The following is a 15,731-nucleotide window of genomic DNA, read 5'->3' on the forward strand; positions in this document are numbered from 1 at the left end:
AACAATAGCGTCGCTCTCGCGTGAGGGAGCTGTGCTGTGAGCGCTCGTTGTGACTTTTTGTTTTCAATTTCAGTTTAGTTTTGATTAGTTTTTAAAGCGATTGTGGTTACTAGTTTACTTTATTGTATTTTTTAAAATAGTTTAATGTTATTAATTGTATTCGATTTTTATTGTAATATGGATTGGGGAGGGGGTGTGATTCAACAAGAAAATAGCACTGTAAGTCTAAAAAAAAGACATTATACTCTGATTTTGTAATAATTTTAGTTAGTTTTGTAAATACACACAATTGTAACTTTCAGTTCAGTTAGTTATCTTTTTTTGTAAAGCCTTGTTTTTGTTTTTATTTTTTATTTTAAAATGTTTCCTCACATCAGAGCGCTCTCTTCACGCAAGAGAGCAAGAGAGACGTCGGGTCTGCAGTTGTACCCTTTTGTTTTCCCAGTCGCGCGAGATTTGTGCCAATGGGTTAGAGATGCAGCGAGTTGCTATGTTTACTAGCGAAGAGGAAGCCACTGGCCACGAAATAAACGTGTATGTTTCTGTTCTCAGTCTAGTTTATTAAGAAGCAGATATCTTTGGTGTTTTGTGGAAATGGATAAATTCGTAGTGCGCCTGCCCAAAGGTGAAACATCCAATGATGTGAAGAGTACGGGAGGAAAGAGGTATCGGCAGACTACGATCGAGTCATTACGGGTGAGCACTGCTGAGAGTTTTACAGCATTGTTTCCCAAACAGTGGTTCGGGACCCAAGTCGCGAGTGAATATCCCTTTATTTTCTGTTTCCTAAATGTTGTCATGAATTATTATAATATTTTCTAAAGATTTCCACACAAACAAAATCACACATTTTAATGAATTGAAAACAAATTCATTTTTCAAAAAATAATTTCATGAATAAAATAAAATAAATTCATTAAAAAAAGACATTCCCTAAATTAGAATACAAATGTTTAAGAAGTAGTGAAAATAGCTGACCTGCGAGCTCGCAACGCGGCTTGCGGTGATCAGCTATTTTAACTAGTTTGGGACCCTGGGCAAATTTCTGATTTCTGTTTTGGGTCTTGAGCTAAAACGTTTGGGAACCACTGTTTGACTGACTGTGAACATAATCAGATAATGAAAGGAAGGTCTGGAAACATGATTCTGGACATTGTCCAGAATTATTGTCCAGTGGACAATAATCGTCATTTGTGTGCATCCTTTTCAGAGGGTGGTTGTGATTGAGGATGTCATGCGCTACAAGTCCATGTTGGAGTTGTCTGATCAGAACAAGGACAACCTCCTGCATGCCCTGACAGAACTGAACAAAAAGACACCATCCAGGGAGGTCCTGAAGTCCACAAAAATAGGTATTCTGAGGAGTTATATCCTGCAATTCATCTCCCTGCAAGTCATCTTCCTTGCTGCCTGCATGGCCTACACTTCCAAAAGATTCACACCACTTTATTTCGGATGATGACACAGGGTTTTATGATTGATTGATTGAATACTTTATTAGACAGAAATGCAAACAGTACAGGTACAGTCATACAGTTGGGATAAAAGGATAACACAATAAAGTCCTGAGGACTTGTTTCCATTGCGGTCCTATTTATTCAATTCATAGAATTGAATACATAACTGTCAGGTAATACATAGGGTTGAGTTAAAGCTGCTGTGAAATGATGATTTTGGTTTATTACAATTTTTTGTTAAAAAGTTGCTATACAGTGTTTGGTCAGTAACAGGGTCTCCCCATCTCTCCAGCTCTTAATTAACAGAAAATTCATTTTAGGAGAGAGAACTCCTATCTATCTTGAAGGTTATAGTGAGGTTATTATACGAACAGGTCGAAAAGTATCTTGCTTAACCCCCCCCCCCCCCCGAATGTACGAATTCCAATCTGGCTTCACATCTCATTCCACTGACACCTGCCTACTCTATTTGACTACATCAAACGTTGGAGGTGGACTCAGGCAAATACTGTGGCATGGTCGCTGGACCTCCAAAAGGCATTTGACACTGTAGCTAAATCACTCTATACTGATTGCATCGGTTTTGTGTGCATCAGTGAACTGGATGAAATCCTATCTGGAGTCTTTGGCCTCTGCCAGGGTGAAAGACTTCACGGTCAAAGTGGGTGACAATGTTATCACAAGGAAAGAAGAAATCACGTACTTGGTTTGTATTTTAGAGGACAATCTTTCCAGTGAAAAAATGGCAACAAAAGTAAATAGGAAAGTCAATCAAAGAACAAGATTTTTGAGCAGGTCAGTAGGAATACACTGACTGAGGACACTAGCTGGAGCACTCATGTCATTTTGACTATGCATGCACCTCATGGTACTCTAGCACCGCAACGCAAAGGCATTAAAAACAAAGCTTTAGACCTCTCAAAACAAACTGGTCAGGTAACTCAGGTTACTACTTGGCGTCACACCTAGAACTCACCTAACCCCTCATTATGCTAGGGTGGGATGGCTCAGGGTAGAGGACAGAGTACAGCAACTTGCAATGGGCCTGGTCTTCAAGATACTCAAGAGAACAGGGATACTCATGTACCTGTCAAACTACTTCAATAATGTGAAAGACACACAGGCACAGCACCAGAGGGAGCTCCACTGATCTCGTTCAACCCAGATTTGGCACAAACATAGGGTTGCATTTGTTCTACTGCTATGCCACCAAAATGTGGAATGCCTACCAACAGACATCAAAAAGAGTGACTCCTTACCCTCCTTCAAAACCGCCATAAAAGAGCGCCTGTCTCCAATTTGTAAGGTCCTAGAAAAAAGCTTAACACCAGAAATGACCCCCCCCCAACTGTTTACTGTACATATACATGTATTGCTTCTAGTGTTGATGTCTTTTTTGTCTTGTATATTATTGTATCCTATATTACAACGTAGGTGTTGGGGGCGCATAGCGGCCTGAACCTCTTTGTGTTATCATTTTAGCATCACTGTATAATCGTACCACTGTACTATTTTCAAATTGTTAATAAAGTATTCAATCCATCAATCAATCAACTCATACAGGATGTAGGATAAACAAGTGAAATTGGAAGTAACGACACAAAGAAATGAGCAGACACACTGAAACTGGAACACTATGAAATTAAAGCCGATAAATGGTTACTCTCCCCTGATTGGCTGAAATTGGCAGCCCACCTGAAAAATTATTTTCTGTTTACTGAAGAGATGGGGAGACCATTGTTATTGAACAAACACTCAATGATTACTATCAGAATTTAGAGCTTTAACATTTTTAACAAACGTCTTTGTTTTAACCAAAACATACTACTTACCCCACCTTTTAATTCAAACGTCATCGTTGGAAAGGTGTTTAGTTTAACCTTGTCCTCATAATATAATAACCTGAATATTGTACAACCCTTCTCACAGAGGCACAGTATAGAAGCCAGTACAGACTATTTGGCCAATTATATTTAAATACATATTATTCCACACAATAAATCACCAGTATAAATAATTATGAATAATAATCATGAATACAATATTAAGCAAACTAACCTGGATGATCATTTTAGCCAGTTGCGCAGCCCTAGCACACGCTGTAGAACATTACTCAATCAAAGCAATGGCATCCAATACACAACACACAATCCCCTTTTATAGTCTAGAATATTCTGTGTTCTCTGCAAGAGAGAATTACTTCAAAATGCTTAGAAGTCTGGGTATGTTTACACTGCATGCTATGGCAATTGCCCTTATGTGTCATAACCTTTAGGTAACAATAGCCAACAAACTTTAGCGCCTTCTATGCATGCAAATTACCATATCAAGTAATAATACATACATATAATGCATTATTCTGTCTGTTCAAAGGTCACACTGTCAACAAAATGCGAAAGCATGCTGACCCTGATGTGAGTGCATTGGCAGCACAAGTTTATACTCAGTGGAAAACCTTTATTGAAGAAAATTCCAATAAGCCATCTATTGAAGTCCGCTCTGACAAACAATCTGAAGGACTCAGAAGCAATGCGAGAAGACTAATGGCTGATGCTCTGGAAGTAAAGGTAAGAATTGATGGGCATTTGGGCTTTTGATTGAAAAATACCAAATACCAATGTAGTCATTTTCTCCTGCTTTTTGTCCATACTTAGAACCCTAGAATGGCTGTAATATTACATGTATTCCAAATACACAGCCATAGATAGCTCCTATGCCTGCCCGGGTAGCAGCCTGATCTTAGCGGCATAAAACGATTCGTGCTGCGTGTGTACTCACGCAATTGTCCTCTAGTTTCATATCCATTTGAAAGCTCTGGCAGAAAACATGTGTTTGGTCTCAATCTTTCCACAAGCTGCACATGGACGATATTCTCCGTCTGCGACTTGCCCGAAATGATTGCTGCACTGAACAAATGAAAACTTCCTTGAAAGCACACAGGTATGGGGCACACAATTGACAGGTCAACCTGTCAATTGTGTGCACCAGCAAGGCAGAAACCTCATTGGCCAGAGCGGCAGAACGAGATTGGTCCCTTTCTTTTGTCTCCAAAACAAGGCTGCTGGAAGCTCCCTCGCCTTTCTGGAGGCTCCCGAGCCACCGGCATCAACTGCTCAGGCATCATCCTTCTCCTGGGCCTCATCCATCGCAGTCTCTGCTGCAGGCCCGAACACGAGGCCTCCATCTCCATGACAACAGCTCGGTCTGCACCTGCCAGGTCAGACTGGCTCAGCCAAATCTGATGTTGGGCCATGGTCAGTCGTGCCAAGGAATTGCCAAGAACCGTGGCTTGAGTGCAACCTTATCAAGTTCTGGTAGGCCAGCTGGGTCCTTGGACCCCAGGTCCTGTATCAGAGCATCCAGGTACTCAAGCAGGAGAGTATTTGTTTTCGCCAGTCTAGAGGCCATGGTTGTAGACCAGGGGTCCTCAACAACAAATCTTGAAGGTCCACAAATCCGTTTTTGAATAAGGCTAGGGTCCGCACATGCACGCGCGCGCGCGATTTTTTCGCGGATTTGGGCGGATTCGGGTACTTTCCCCCCCGTTTTTTCTTACTTTAATTCGGTTTTAGGGTTAGGGTTATAGTTATTTAAAAAAAAAATCCGTTTTTTTTAATTATAATTTTCCCAGGGTCCACAGAGAGGTGCCGGACCGCGGTCCGCCTGTTGAGGACCCCTGTTGTAGACTGATAAGCCTTCAGCACCAACCCATCAGTGGACCGGCATTTTTTATTTGGGTGACAGGCAGCCCTATTGCCTGTGGCTGGAGCCCCAACCAACAGAGCAAAAGCCAGAGCTGTCGGTCTTATCCAGGTTACCCGAGGAAACAATAGAAACAGCATCAGGATTTGGAAGCCTTGATGGAGGAGCCTGGTGTGGCCGATCCAGAAGGCGGCGCTGTTGTGCAGCCATACATTTATTTAATGGTCTTATGCATATCCTCCAAGTGCCTCTGCATGAGGTCTGCTCTGGGGTCCTGTTCAGTCCGTTTACGCTTCCTACTCGCTTTCCTCCCTACAGCCGGAGCATCCGAACTGGGAGGAACCGGACCCTGGCCAGGTGGCACACCATGGTCTGGTCCATTGTTCCCCGCTCATCACTTCCCTGAAACTCCATATGGCAGGGAAATCCAATACGCCTCTCACTGAATAATCTGGAGAGTTAAATAAGAAACACACGTGCAGCAATGTAACATGCAAGCCCAATTCAAGGGCGGACTTAATTGCTGTGTTATGACAAAGAAAACGACTGTCAGCTGACAGTGTAAAGCAGAGCTAGGCTAACACAGCCTACTCCAGTGCTGTGGAGTGCTGCTAGTAGACTATGCTAGCAAGAGGAAATGTTACTCACTTACCAACAAACTGGCATGTGAGTTCAAGCAAACAATACAGACTATGAGATAACCTCACGGTGCGCCAAAAGGGTGCCACATACAAGGCAGCCCAGAGTAGGCAGCCAGCACTGTGAGGAATCAAAGTCAAATCACAAGCTGGTATAGGTTCTTACCGACCAGGAGGAAGAAAGAGGAAGAGTGTGTGGGTGATTGACCCACTTATAGGGTGATGTCGCACCCACAGGTGATTAATTTGGTATAATGCTCCGAGGGTTGTCGTCACATGGTTACAGGTTCACTTGAAATTAAATGTTGACTAGTAAGAGACCACACCTCTACTCAAGTTTAACAATTTATTGAAACGTAACGAGATGAATGTGGAACGGGATGAGGAACCCAAGGTAGGGCGAGACTCAGGGTGGGGGTGTAGTCTCAGGAGCTGACGGCGATCGTTGCTCTACTCGGGGAGTGGTCGGTTGTCTCTGCTCCGTCACTGCCCCCCCTGGATTCCTAGAGAAATAGAGGCAGAAGGAAGAAGAGCGAGAATTGAGGAGGAAGGAGGAGGTTGGGGTGGAGGAGGACGACAAACTTGAAAGCAATGAATAACAGAAATAGCCGATCTACAAGCGCAGTACAGTACTCACAACACATGTTTGGTCTCTCGTGGAGCAGAACAAACAAGTTGGTTGAGAGATGGCAGGTGTATTTATACTGTGGTGATTGCAACAAGGATTGGCTGTGGTGAGTGGAGGCAGGTGTAGGTGTGAATGGGAAGTGGCTAGAGAACGGACAGTGGCCGTGATAAGCAGAGGGTGGTCTCCACTCCTGAACATACATTGAACATAACTACATTAATATCACAGCCATTCTAGGGCTAGTCCATACTATGCTTCTCTATTTCCTTTTGCATTGTGAAAAATAATCATATGCTGTTCAGTCATAATAGCCCATGTGTGCATTCCTTAAAATTAATTGAGACAATGAGAAATGAGAAACATAACATCACATAGCATAATGTAACAAGGATTTACCCTGCAGTGTTAGGGATTTTAATGAAACTGGGTTGTTCTCACTGTAGTCATTTTTAAACCAGTCACTTACAGCCTCTTTTTACATAATCAGATTGAGTCAGAATTGGTTTATTAAACAAATATGATAAATAGGCCTTTGCAGGAATTTGCCCAGGTAATCTTATTTCAAGAATATTTACAACCAAAGTGTTTGTGCACAGGGGACAACAGGCGCTCACATTCAGTGCTAGGGAACAGCACAAAAACATATAATACTGTACATAGATTAGACTACACATCTCTACAATATGTACATTGATGTGTATGCAGATAGCATGGCATGCAGTAGTGTTGCAGTTATAGATTGGATGGTTGAGTAATCCATTTTATACCCATATATGGAGTTCCATATATGGGGATTTGTGGAATTATTGATATTTCTTTTAGATCCACTAATTCGACATACTTTCCACTTGGTGCATCACTCGGCATGACAGAATAGTCTCCATATATTTGTGTCATGGAGATTTTAATGCCACAAAGCGGCCTGAACATCCCCATACATGGGCATTTTACGCTTGTGACGTCCATCAACCCAACGTCTACCAACAAGGCAATTTCAATATAGGATGAATCTAAAGCTACTGTGTTGGTCAATAACCACAAACCCTGAGTAATGAATGTATCTGTTTTCTTGATGATTGTTGCTTATCTGATCTACAGGAGGATTGTGGTCTAGTAGACAACATTGAGCGAGAAGTTTTCCACCAGAGCTCACGGTTGGTCAGCAGTTCATACAGACGGACTGTGAGGACACTGGTCTTTGCCTTCAAACACAAGCCTGAGATTGGAACACAAGTTAAAGACGGCACGGTCTCTGTTAATAAGTTGGTTTCTGATTATAAGAAATAACCAGCTGTGTTGCTCTGAACACAGAAGACTGCTTTTGCAAAGAACTCTGACATGTAGTTATCAAGATGTCATTATGGATTTTGACTGCTGCTGTTTTTTCTTCCTTGTCCAGTTTTTAAGATCATTTCTTCCTCTAAATACGTTTTATAAAAGCTTTTTTTTTTTATTTGTGGCACATGATTAGACTTGTACTGATTTATTGTTGTATGTGAATCATTGCATAGAGCAATTTAATGTTGAGTAGAGACGATAATGTTTTTCTACATTTAATTCAGAGGGTAAACATTCTTCATGTTGTGCTCTGTTTTATACTGTTATACTGTTTTGTTTTCGATTGTTTTGTTTGTTGCAAAAATAGAACCAGTACGACAGATTTTTTTTAAAGTCTTTGTCCCTCATTTAATTTCTGACGGAAGAATTGTATTTCTAAAGAAGCACCAGCCATATAATGGCTATCACCATAAGAATGACAGCCAGTACGCAAATGGCGATGAAGACGATGTCACTGGGGTCAGGAGGCTCAGCCTCTTCAGCCGGCCCTGTCCCCTTCGCATTCTCTGCCTGGCGAGCTCTCTCTGCTTGCCTCTGACGCTCTTCTGTTGAGATGATGGCCACTGTCGCGACTTTCCTCTGGGCATCGCACAGCACCTCATACTCTTGCACGTTCTGCTTTTTTCCATCAGAGAAGTCGATGTAGAGTATGTTTACCAGAACGGTGATGTTCCGGCGTTTCTGTAGTGGATCAGAAGTTGGTACAAGCAGAAGTAACTTGCTATATTGCACAAATATAAAGAAGCCATTAAATCAAAATGGTACTTTGTACTGATACCAGTACAAAGAGTTAATATAATGTCCTGACAAGTGAAACAGGAAAAATATTATGGTGCACAAATAAAGGACATTAATACTTGTGTTGCACAATTAATAGAACAACTGGAAATAGTGATTCTACGTTTCACAAGGTGAAATTCACCAGTGCACAATAGTTACTGTAATAACCAGAACATTGTACACCCCATGTCCCATCCTTTTAGGCTAACCGAGGCACAATAGAATCACTGGCATTACATACCACTTGACCAAAGATGTGATACTGATAAACACAACCGACATATTTCCACACAAAAATTATCAGGATTATAATTTTAACTATAAACATGCAGTCCTAATGACACTTTGTAGATTTACAGTCCACTGTTCATGTGGAATGTATGGTGGAATATCAGCAGATAGTCACCTGGCCAGCAGTACCACAGTTGACAAAACGGGCAAGTATCTTGTATGATGTGGCTGTCATCTGGGCTGCACAGGATGGATCCCCCAGGTAAATGCTCTCACGGTCAAGCTGGGGTAAGGACTGCTGGGGTATCAGGATCGAAAATTCACTTCTTGTGCAGCTTATGTTCACCGGCACCACTTAGAGAAACGACACATATGGTGAGATTAGATGATTCAATGACAGAAAAGTACTACTGCTTGATGAATTTAATACAGTACATACTGTAGGACCACAATGGAAACAAGCCCTCAGGGCTTTTTGTGTTATCCTTTTAGCATTATTGTATAACTGTACCTCTGTACTTTTTGCAATCAATCAATACTACAAAGTATATAATGTTTTTTTTGCTGTGCTGTGCTGTCAATAGGTTGCAAACAACAGAAGCCTTTGTGTAGTGTTCTGTCATATCTTGTATGCTCATTGTGCAGCATTCTATTCTATAAGGTTAAAAACCAATAAGTCTTATTATGGTATTAGGATACAGTGTTTCCCAAACAATGGGTTCCATTTTTAGGTCATGTAAATATCATTTTCTTTGTTTCCTTAAATTTAATTTCATTAAAAAACTTTTCAAAATAATTTCAGAATTGTCCAAATATATACACAAATGATCATAAATGTAAAAAACTTCAGATGTAGGGAAAATAGACCTCCAAGCTCACATCACGATGCGTTGTGAGCTTTTAGATCAGCTTATATCATTATTAAGGTTTATGTGGTTAATTAATTTGTGTATTGTTTAAGTTTGGGTCCTGGGGATACACCAAATATTTTTTTTGGATCTCAAGCTAAAATGTTTGGGAAACAATGGGATATGAAACCAGGTGTTATGTGAAGACTTCATTAGACATCTGCCTGTCTAATAAAGTATGAAACTTTCCAATGTATGGTGAGACACTGAGATGTGCTCTCCAATGCTTGAAAACATTAAACCATGCAGCCAAAGATGGTGTTCACTAGTGTTCATGACAAATACATTATTGGTAGTGTGCAGTAGAATTATGAAAAATTGAATATAATTGGATTTTTAGAATTGGATTTTAAAGTGTGGGGTACACAAGAATGTGAAGGTAATAACACTGTACCTTTAAGACTGTGGTATATGGACAATTGTAGCGGCCAATCAGGTGTTACAGCGATGCGTTGCTCCACGAATGCTTTGCGTGGGGGAGAGAGTAGACTATAGTCCAGGCAAACTAGCGTTTCACATCAAAGTAATTGTAACAGATTTTTTTCTTCACAGACCACTTCTATTAAGTCACCAGAACGACAAACTAAAAGTCCTAAGAAATCCTAGTTGCAGAAATATGATTAATTGGTATCAATCCAAAATGTCTGCCAATTATTGTCAAAAAGTCATAAAATGATGGTAACAGAATTATTTTCTTTACAGACCATTTCTATGAAGTCACCAGAACAACATATTAACAAGTCCTAAGAAATCCTATTTGCGGAAATATGTTTAATTGGCATCAATCCAAGATGTCCACCAATTATTGTCAAAAAGCCATAAAGAGATGCAAATACCCAAATAAAACACCTTGCACTTCAGTCAGGGTATTTTATCTAAATTCCTCACCTCAAAATGGATTTGGAAGTCAATTCAAATCTCAGGAATGAAAATTGAACTCACCATAATTTTAAATGGCTTTTTGACAATAATGGGTGGACATCTTGTATTGGTGGCAATTAAACATATTTCTGCAACAAGGATTTCTTAGGACTTTTAGTATGTTGTTTTGGACACCTCATAGAAATGATTCTGAAAAATTCTGTTACAATTACTTTGATGTGAAATGCTAGTTTGCTAGACTATTTTGGTAATAACATCCTGTAGTTCTTGTGGTGACTTAATAGAAATGGTCTGTGAAGAAAATAATTCTGTTACAATTACTTAGATTTTGAAGTCCAAAATTAGCTAGTTTGCCTGGACTATAGCTCTCACCTTGTAGATGAAAGTGCTATATTTCATAGACCAGTGGTTTTCAACCCTTTTCATATCAAGGTCCATTATTTATTCGACATTTGAGCCACGGACCATCATTTGATGAGATTTAGCCTCTCACACCCAAGACTTAGAATATTTAGTTATTGTTGGATACGATTTTGTCCACAATTCCAAGCTGTATTGTTGTGGTACCATGTAGGAGAGATAACAGGCAAACGTTGATCAAAATAACAATTCTTTAATTAAGTAATAACAGATTTAACAACAATTCAACTCTTGAGAGCGTAAAATGAAACCAAGTCATTTTGATCATTGTACACTCTCAAGAGTTAAAGATCTATAAGGGTCCATTTGGTTACCAACTCTCCATCATTTAGCTGGGGACTACCTGGAACCCCGTCAAGGACCACTGGTGGTCCCCGGACCACTAGTTGAGAACCACTGTCATAGACTGTAAAGGGGCTATTTTCTGAGGCAATAATATTGGTTTGCCATATATTTGAATTTCTGTTTTAATCCTAGTATATCCGAGCCAAATTCCACATATTTCTTACCCAGTGAATATTTGTCTTTGTGAGTGTATAATATGGTTGGAATAGGTGTCTTGAATGTTGATGAGCCTACACTCACCTCCAACATATGAGCCAGCGAAGCCCCTGTGAGCCTCATTTCTGTCTGTGCTGAGGACAACCAGTAGCTTGTTGCTCTTGGAGATGATGGTGGGAGGTTGTTCCCTGCCACACCAGCGCCCCACTAGGGTGTCTGTCTGACTGTCTCCATCATAAACTGCAACGGAGTCATAGTCACACTCGTCCGTTAGACTGTTGCGATCCTCCAACTCCATGAATGGGAAGAACAGTTTGACCCGATATCCAGCTGTTAGAGTAATGGTCCAGTGGCAGTTTATGTTGTTTGGATATATATTGGGGTAGTGTGGGCTACTGAGGTTGTCACTTAATGATGAAAGTACCTGCTGGCATTCTCCTGCAAAAATACAGGAAATAAGACATTATTACTGTTTTTGCATGTTCAAAATAGAATTCATCATCACATTTGTACTGTGACACAGTATATACAAATGTGATGATGAATTTTATTTTTTAACATATTTGCTTTGGCATCGTAAACATGTTTTCTGTGTGTGTGCGCGTGTGCGTGTGCGTGTGTGCGTGTGTGTGTGTGTGTGTGTGTGTGTGTGTGTGAAAAGGGGTGTTGTTTGGATTTAGTTATCTTATTATATTATATTCGTAATACTTTGGAAAATGCCTTTCCAAATGAACTATTTGAAATTCTATTGTTTGATCTTGTTAATGTTTCTTATTAGAAACGGCACATTTTGTACACATAATGTTTTTATTCTAATATTCTTTTATTTGATTATTTATTCAGTTTTATGTAAAGCACTGTAACTTTGTCTTGATAAGTGCTTTATGAATTAAGTTCATTATATTATTTTGTTTTCTATCATTTGATTTATATCATGCTTTTTATTTCAAACTGACAGGGGGGAAAACCGCCTTGCCTGAGTAGTAATATGCCTTGAATCCCCGTCCTCCGATGTTGAAGTCAGACTTGAAGACGACCAGAAGCTGATTGGAAGTGGTGACAATTTTGGGGGGTGTATCCCCCCCACAGTAGTTACCCAGGTGACGGTGGGTGATGGTGGGACCATCAAATAGGGCCACAAAGTCAAAATTACAGCCCTCGTTATTTTCCAGCTTGAAGTCAAGGAAGACCAGGCTGACCACAGTGGTGTTGGAGACGTGGATGGTCCAGGAGCAGTCAGCATTGTTGCTGTATTCCTGAGGGTAACCCGGGCTGGAGATGACACCTGACAGACCAGTTAGCACTCCACCGCACATATCTAGAGAGGGGTGGAATCGAAATGTGGATGTTGCAGTTATCGGTTCGATGTGAAAACAAATGACATCACTGAACTTTCTATGTTGAAACAATACAACAAACCTCGAGTGGGGAGTAATGAGGAAATAATGTAAGTGTGCAATGGTTTGTAATATCTGATGCATTATATATTTTGCCATATCACAGAGTAAAAACAACATTTTAATTCATGGATATTTTTGCACTCAATCTGAATTGCACAGACTACCTTTATATTTGGTATTTCCATTTAATATGTTTCCAACTAAGGGGTTTCATTTTCTGGCCAAGATATGAACCTAAACAATTACCATGAAGATCACAACATGTATATAATGTATGCAGTAATAAATGTTAAACTTGTTCTAAAAGTTTATGTTAACTATTAGTTCTCAGTTGAGATAAAGGTTTGGATCACACTACTTGCCAAGCAATTAGAATATAAGAGATCACCTTTCCTGTAGCCTACGACAAATCCTCTATGGGCCACATGACGGTCTGAGCGGAAGATGATGGACATGACATTCCAGGAGGAGGTGAACTGGGGTGGGGAGATGTCACCGCAAAATGTCCCCAGGTGGTTCCCCTCATCCTCAGATATACCATTGTAGATCTTGATGTAGTCATAAGCACAGTTGGCATGGTATTCCAGCTCAAAGTGGTGGAAAGTAAGCAGAATTGAGGAGCCCTCAGCCACAACAATCAGCCAGACACACTCAATGTTGTAGGGGTACAACCCTGGGAAGTTGGGGCTAGTTATATTGCCAGATGAAGACGATAGAATTCCACCGCATTTGACACCTGGAAGTTATTAAAAAATAAATACAAATCTGTCAGTTTCTAAAAAGAACTCAGGAAGATGCATACAGCATGCCATGTATGCATTTGTTTGGTTCACATTCCCATGACAAACAGTTTGTCAAGAGAGTATTACCTGAGCTATGGTAATGTACATGGCCTTCATAATTTATGGTTTCCTCTTTCCTGCTTACTTATTTTTTTACTGGATATTTCCCATTTCCTAACAACTTGATACAACCTTTGATGGTGCAATAAAAACTGACATTGAACAATGGAGGTCCAACTTACAGTGTATACAGTGCCTATAAGATGAAGTACTCCCATCAAGTGCAGGCTACCATCAAGATAACAAATAGCAACTCACCTTTTTTAGAGTCAGCCTTGTGAACGACCAAAAGTAAATTAATCAATATAGCCACCCTGAGACTCATGTTGTTATTGTTGAATCTGCTTTTGTCACGCCTCACATACAATAGCAACAGAGAGAGAAAGAGAGAAAGGGAACAGCAATGTCAGAGCTCACAGCCTTGAGACGTCAGCAAAAGGTGCCAGTAGTTGTAATGGGACGTTGAAAAATTCATCCACAGCCTGAAAGGGGAACCTGATAGTAAGGCCACCCTTCGCCTCCTTCGCTAAATTTTAATGACCGCTATCGAATGTGCCTGAGTGGCTTGTCAGGACACTGTTTGCAGAGATGGTATACATTTTTTATGATTGTCACTCACACTGGACACCGGCTGCTGTGGGCCTGATAAAAGAGAGAGAGGATAGTCACATTTGTCACTTGTATAAATGGCATCATTAGCAGGATCAGGATGTGTGCGTTAGGGTTAGAGAAGGGCCCAATACTATTGATGTCATACATTGATTGATTTAAGTACAAAGATGGTAGCATAATCTGTATTTAAATCTTTAATGAACATGTGTACTGCAACACAAGAGGTGATGTTTCTGAGAAGCAACTTACCGGATGTGGAAAAAATGGGGGAAAACTAACTAGGTAATTATGTGGGTCTCGGGATCCACGTAGAAATGGCGAGGCTCCAGTGTGGATCTCACACTTGGCTCCAATGGATCTCTGACTTCATGTGACCAGCATGTGACATCAGTCATCTATGACGTATGACTCCAAATTTGGCAAGGTTTCATTGCGATCTCAGAGGGTTTACCACCCGTCCCATAAAATAGTCCCGTATTTGGAAACTGAAAGACGTGTCTCGTAATGAACTGATACCAGACTCACTTTGTTCCGTATTTTAAAGTCATGGAATCAATATGAACGACAGGGTGATTTATTTGAGACATTGCGGTAATATAATTCTGCTGTCCTGCTCCACTTCCTGATTGATTGATTGATTGATTGATGTACTTTATTTAGTAAGACATGAGAACAGTACATGACAGTACATAACAGTACATGGAAGTACAAATTCACAATACAAGGTCTACTAAACTGGAAAACTCATTAAGCACTAAGCTTGTTTAAGATGAGATCCCCATGCACACAAATCATGATGACATATAAGAGACAGACATACACACTACTATACAGAATGTCATACAATCATTTCCAGGTTACTGGTATGAAGAGTGAAAAATATGTACAAAAGAAGAAAGAGAGAGGGGGGGGGGGGGGTAGGGGGGTAGGTTAGGACTTGGACAGGGGCCATTTTTGAATTGCAGCCTCCTGAAGGTGTATCTTTAGGGCAGTTTTGAAAGTGAGTAGGGTTTTACACTCCTTTACTCCTTTTGGTAGGGCATTCCACATTTTTGATGAATAGCATGAGAACGAGTTCATTCCCTTTGTTGAGCCAAATCTGTGTTGAACATGATTTGTGGAGCTGCCTCTGGTGTTATGATCATGGACTTCATTAACATTTTGGAAGTATTTTGACAAATACAGGGGGATCCCAATGTTGTGGTGTATCTTGAAGACCAGGCCCATAGCAAGTTGCTGTACTCTGTCCTCAAGCCTAAGCCATCCAATCCTAGCAAAATGAGCAGGTGTTAGATGGGTTTTGTGATTGAGGCCAAGAAGTAGCCTCACAAGTTTGTTTTGGGATGTTTGGAGCCTTGTTTTTAAGGCCTTGGAGGTGTTGTGATAACATGA

The 15,731-nt window shown here is 40.4% G+C and overlaps 2 protein-coding genes across 2 annotated transcripts; one reads left to right on the forward strand and one right to left on the reverse strand.

Moving 5' to 3' along the window:
- The first annotated feature begins 481 nt into the window (after window positions 1–481).
- On the forward strand, window positions 482–8,042 carry tceanc2 (transcription elongation factor A (SII) N-terminal and central domain containing 2). Its single transcript, XM_084057584.1, has 4 exons — window positions 482–696; window positions 1,211–1,352; window positions 3,831–4,024; window positions 7,524–8,042. The coding sequence occupies exons 1-4, from the start codon at window positions 595–597 to the stop codon at window positions 7,710–7,712; spliced, it is 627 nt and encodes a 208-aa protein (XP_083913710.1). The 5' UTR covers window positions 482–594; the 3' UTR covers window positions 7,713–8,042.
- A 74-nt stretch (window positions 8,043–8,116) lies between these two features.
- Window positions 8,117–14,052, reverse strand: cdcp2 (CUB domain containing protein 2; the record flags this gene model as incomplete). The annotated part of the gene is made up of 6 exons (XM_084057583.1): window positions 8,117–8,444; window positions 8,950–9,128; window positions 11,570–11,923; window positions 12,462–12,803; window positions 13,274–13,621; window positions 13,986–14,052. 6 exons carry the CDS (start codon window positions 14,050–14,052, stop codon window positions 8,139–8,141), a joined length of 1,596 nt encoding a protein of 531 aa, XP_083913709.1. The 3' UTR covers window positions 8,117–8,138.
- Between the last annotated feature and the right edge of the window lie 1,679 nt (window positions 14,053–15,731).

This window comes from Gymnoscopelus microlampas, assembly GCF_963454915.1.
Source record: "Gymnoscopelus microlampas genome assembly, chromosome: 5".
Lineage (NCBI taxonomy): Eukaryota > Metazoa > Chordata > Actinopteri > Myctophiformes > Myctophidae > Gymnoscopelus > Gymnoscopelus microlampas.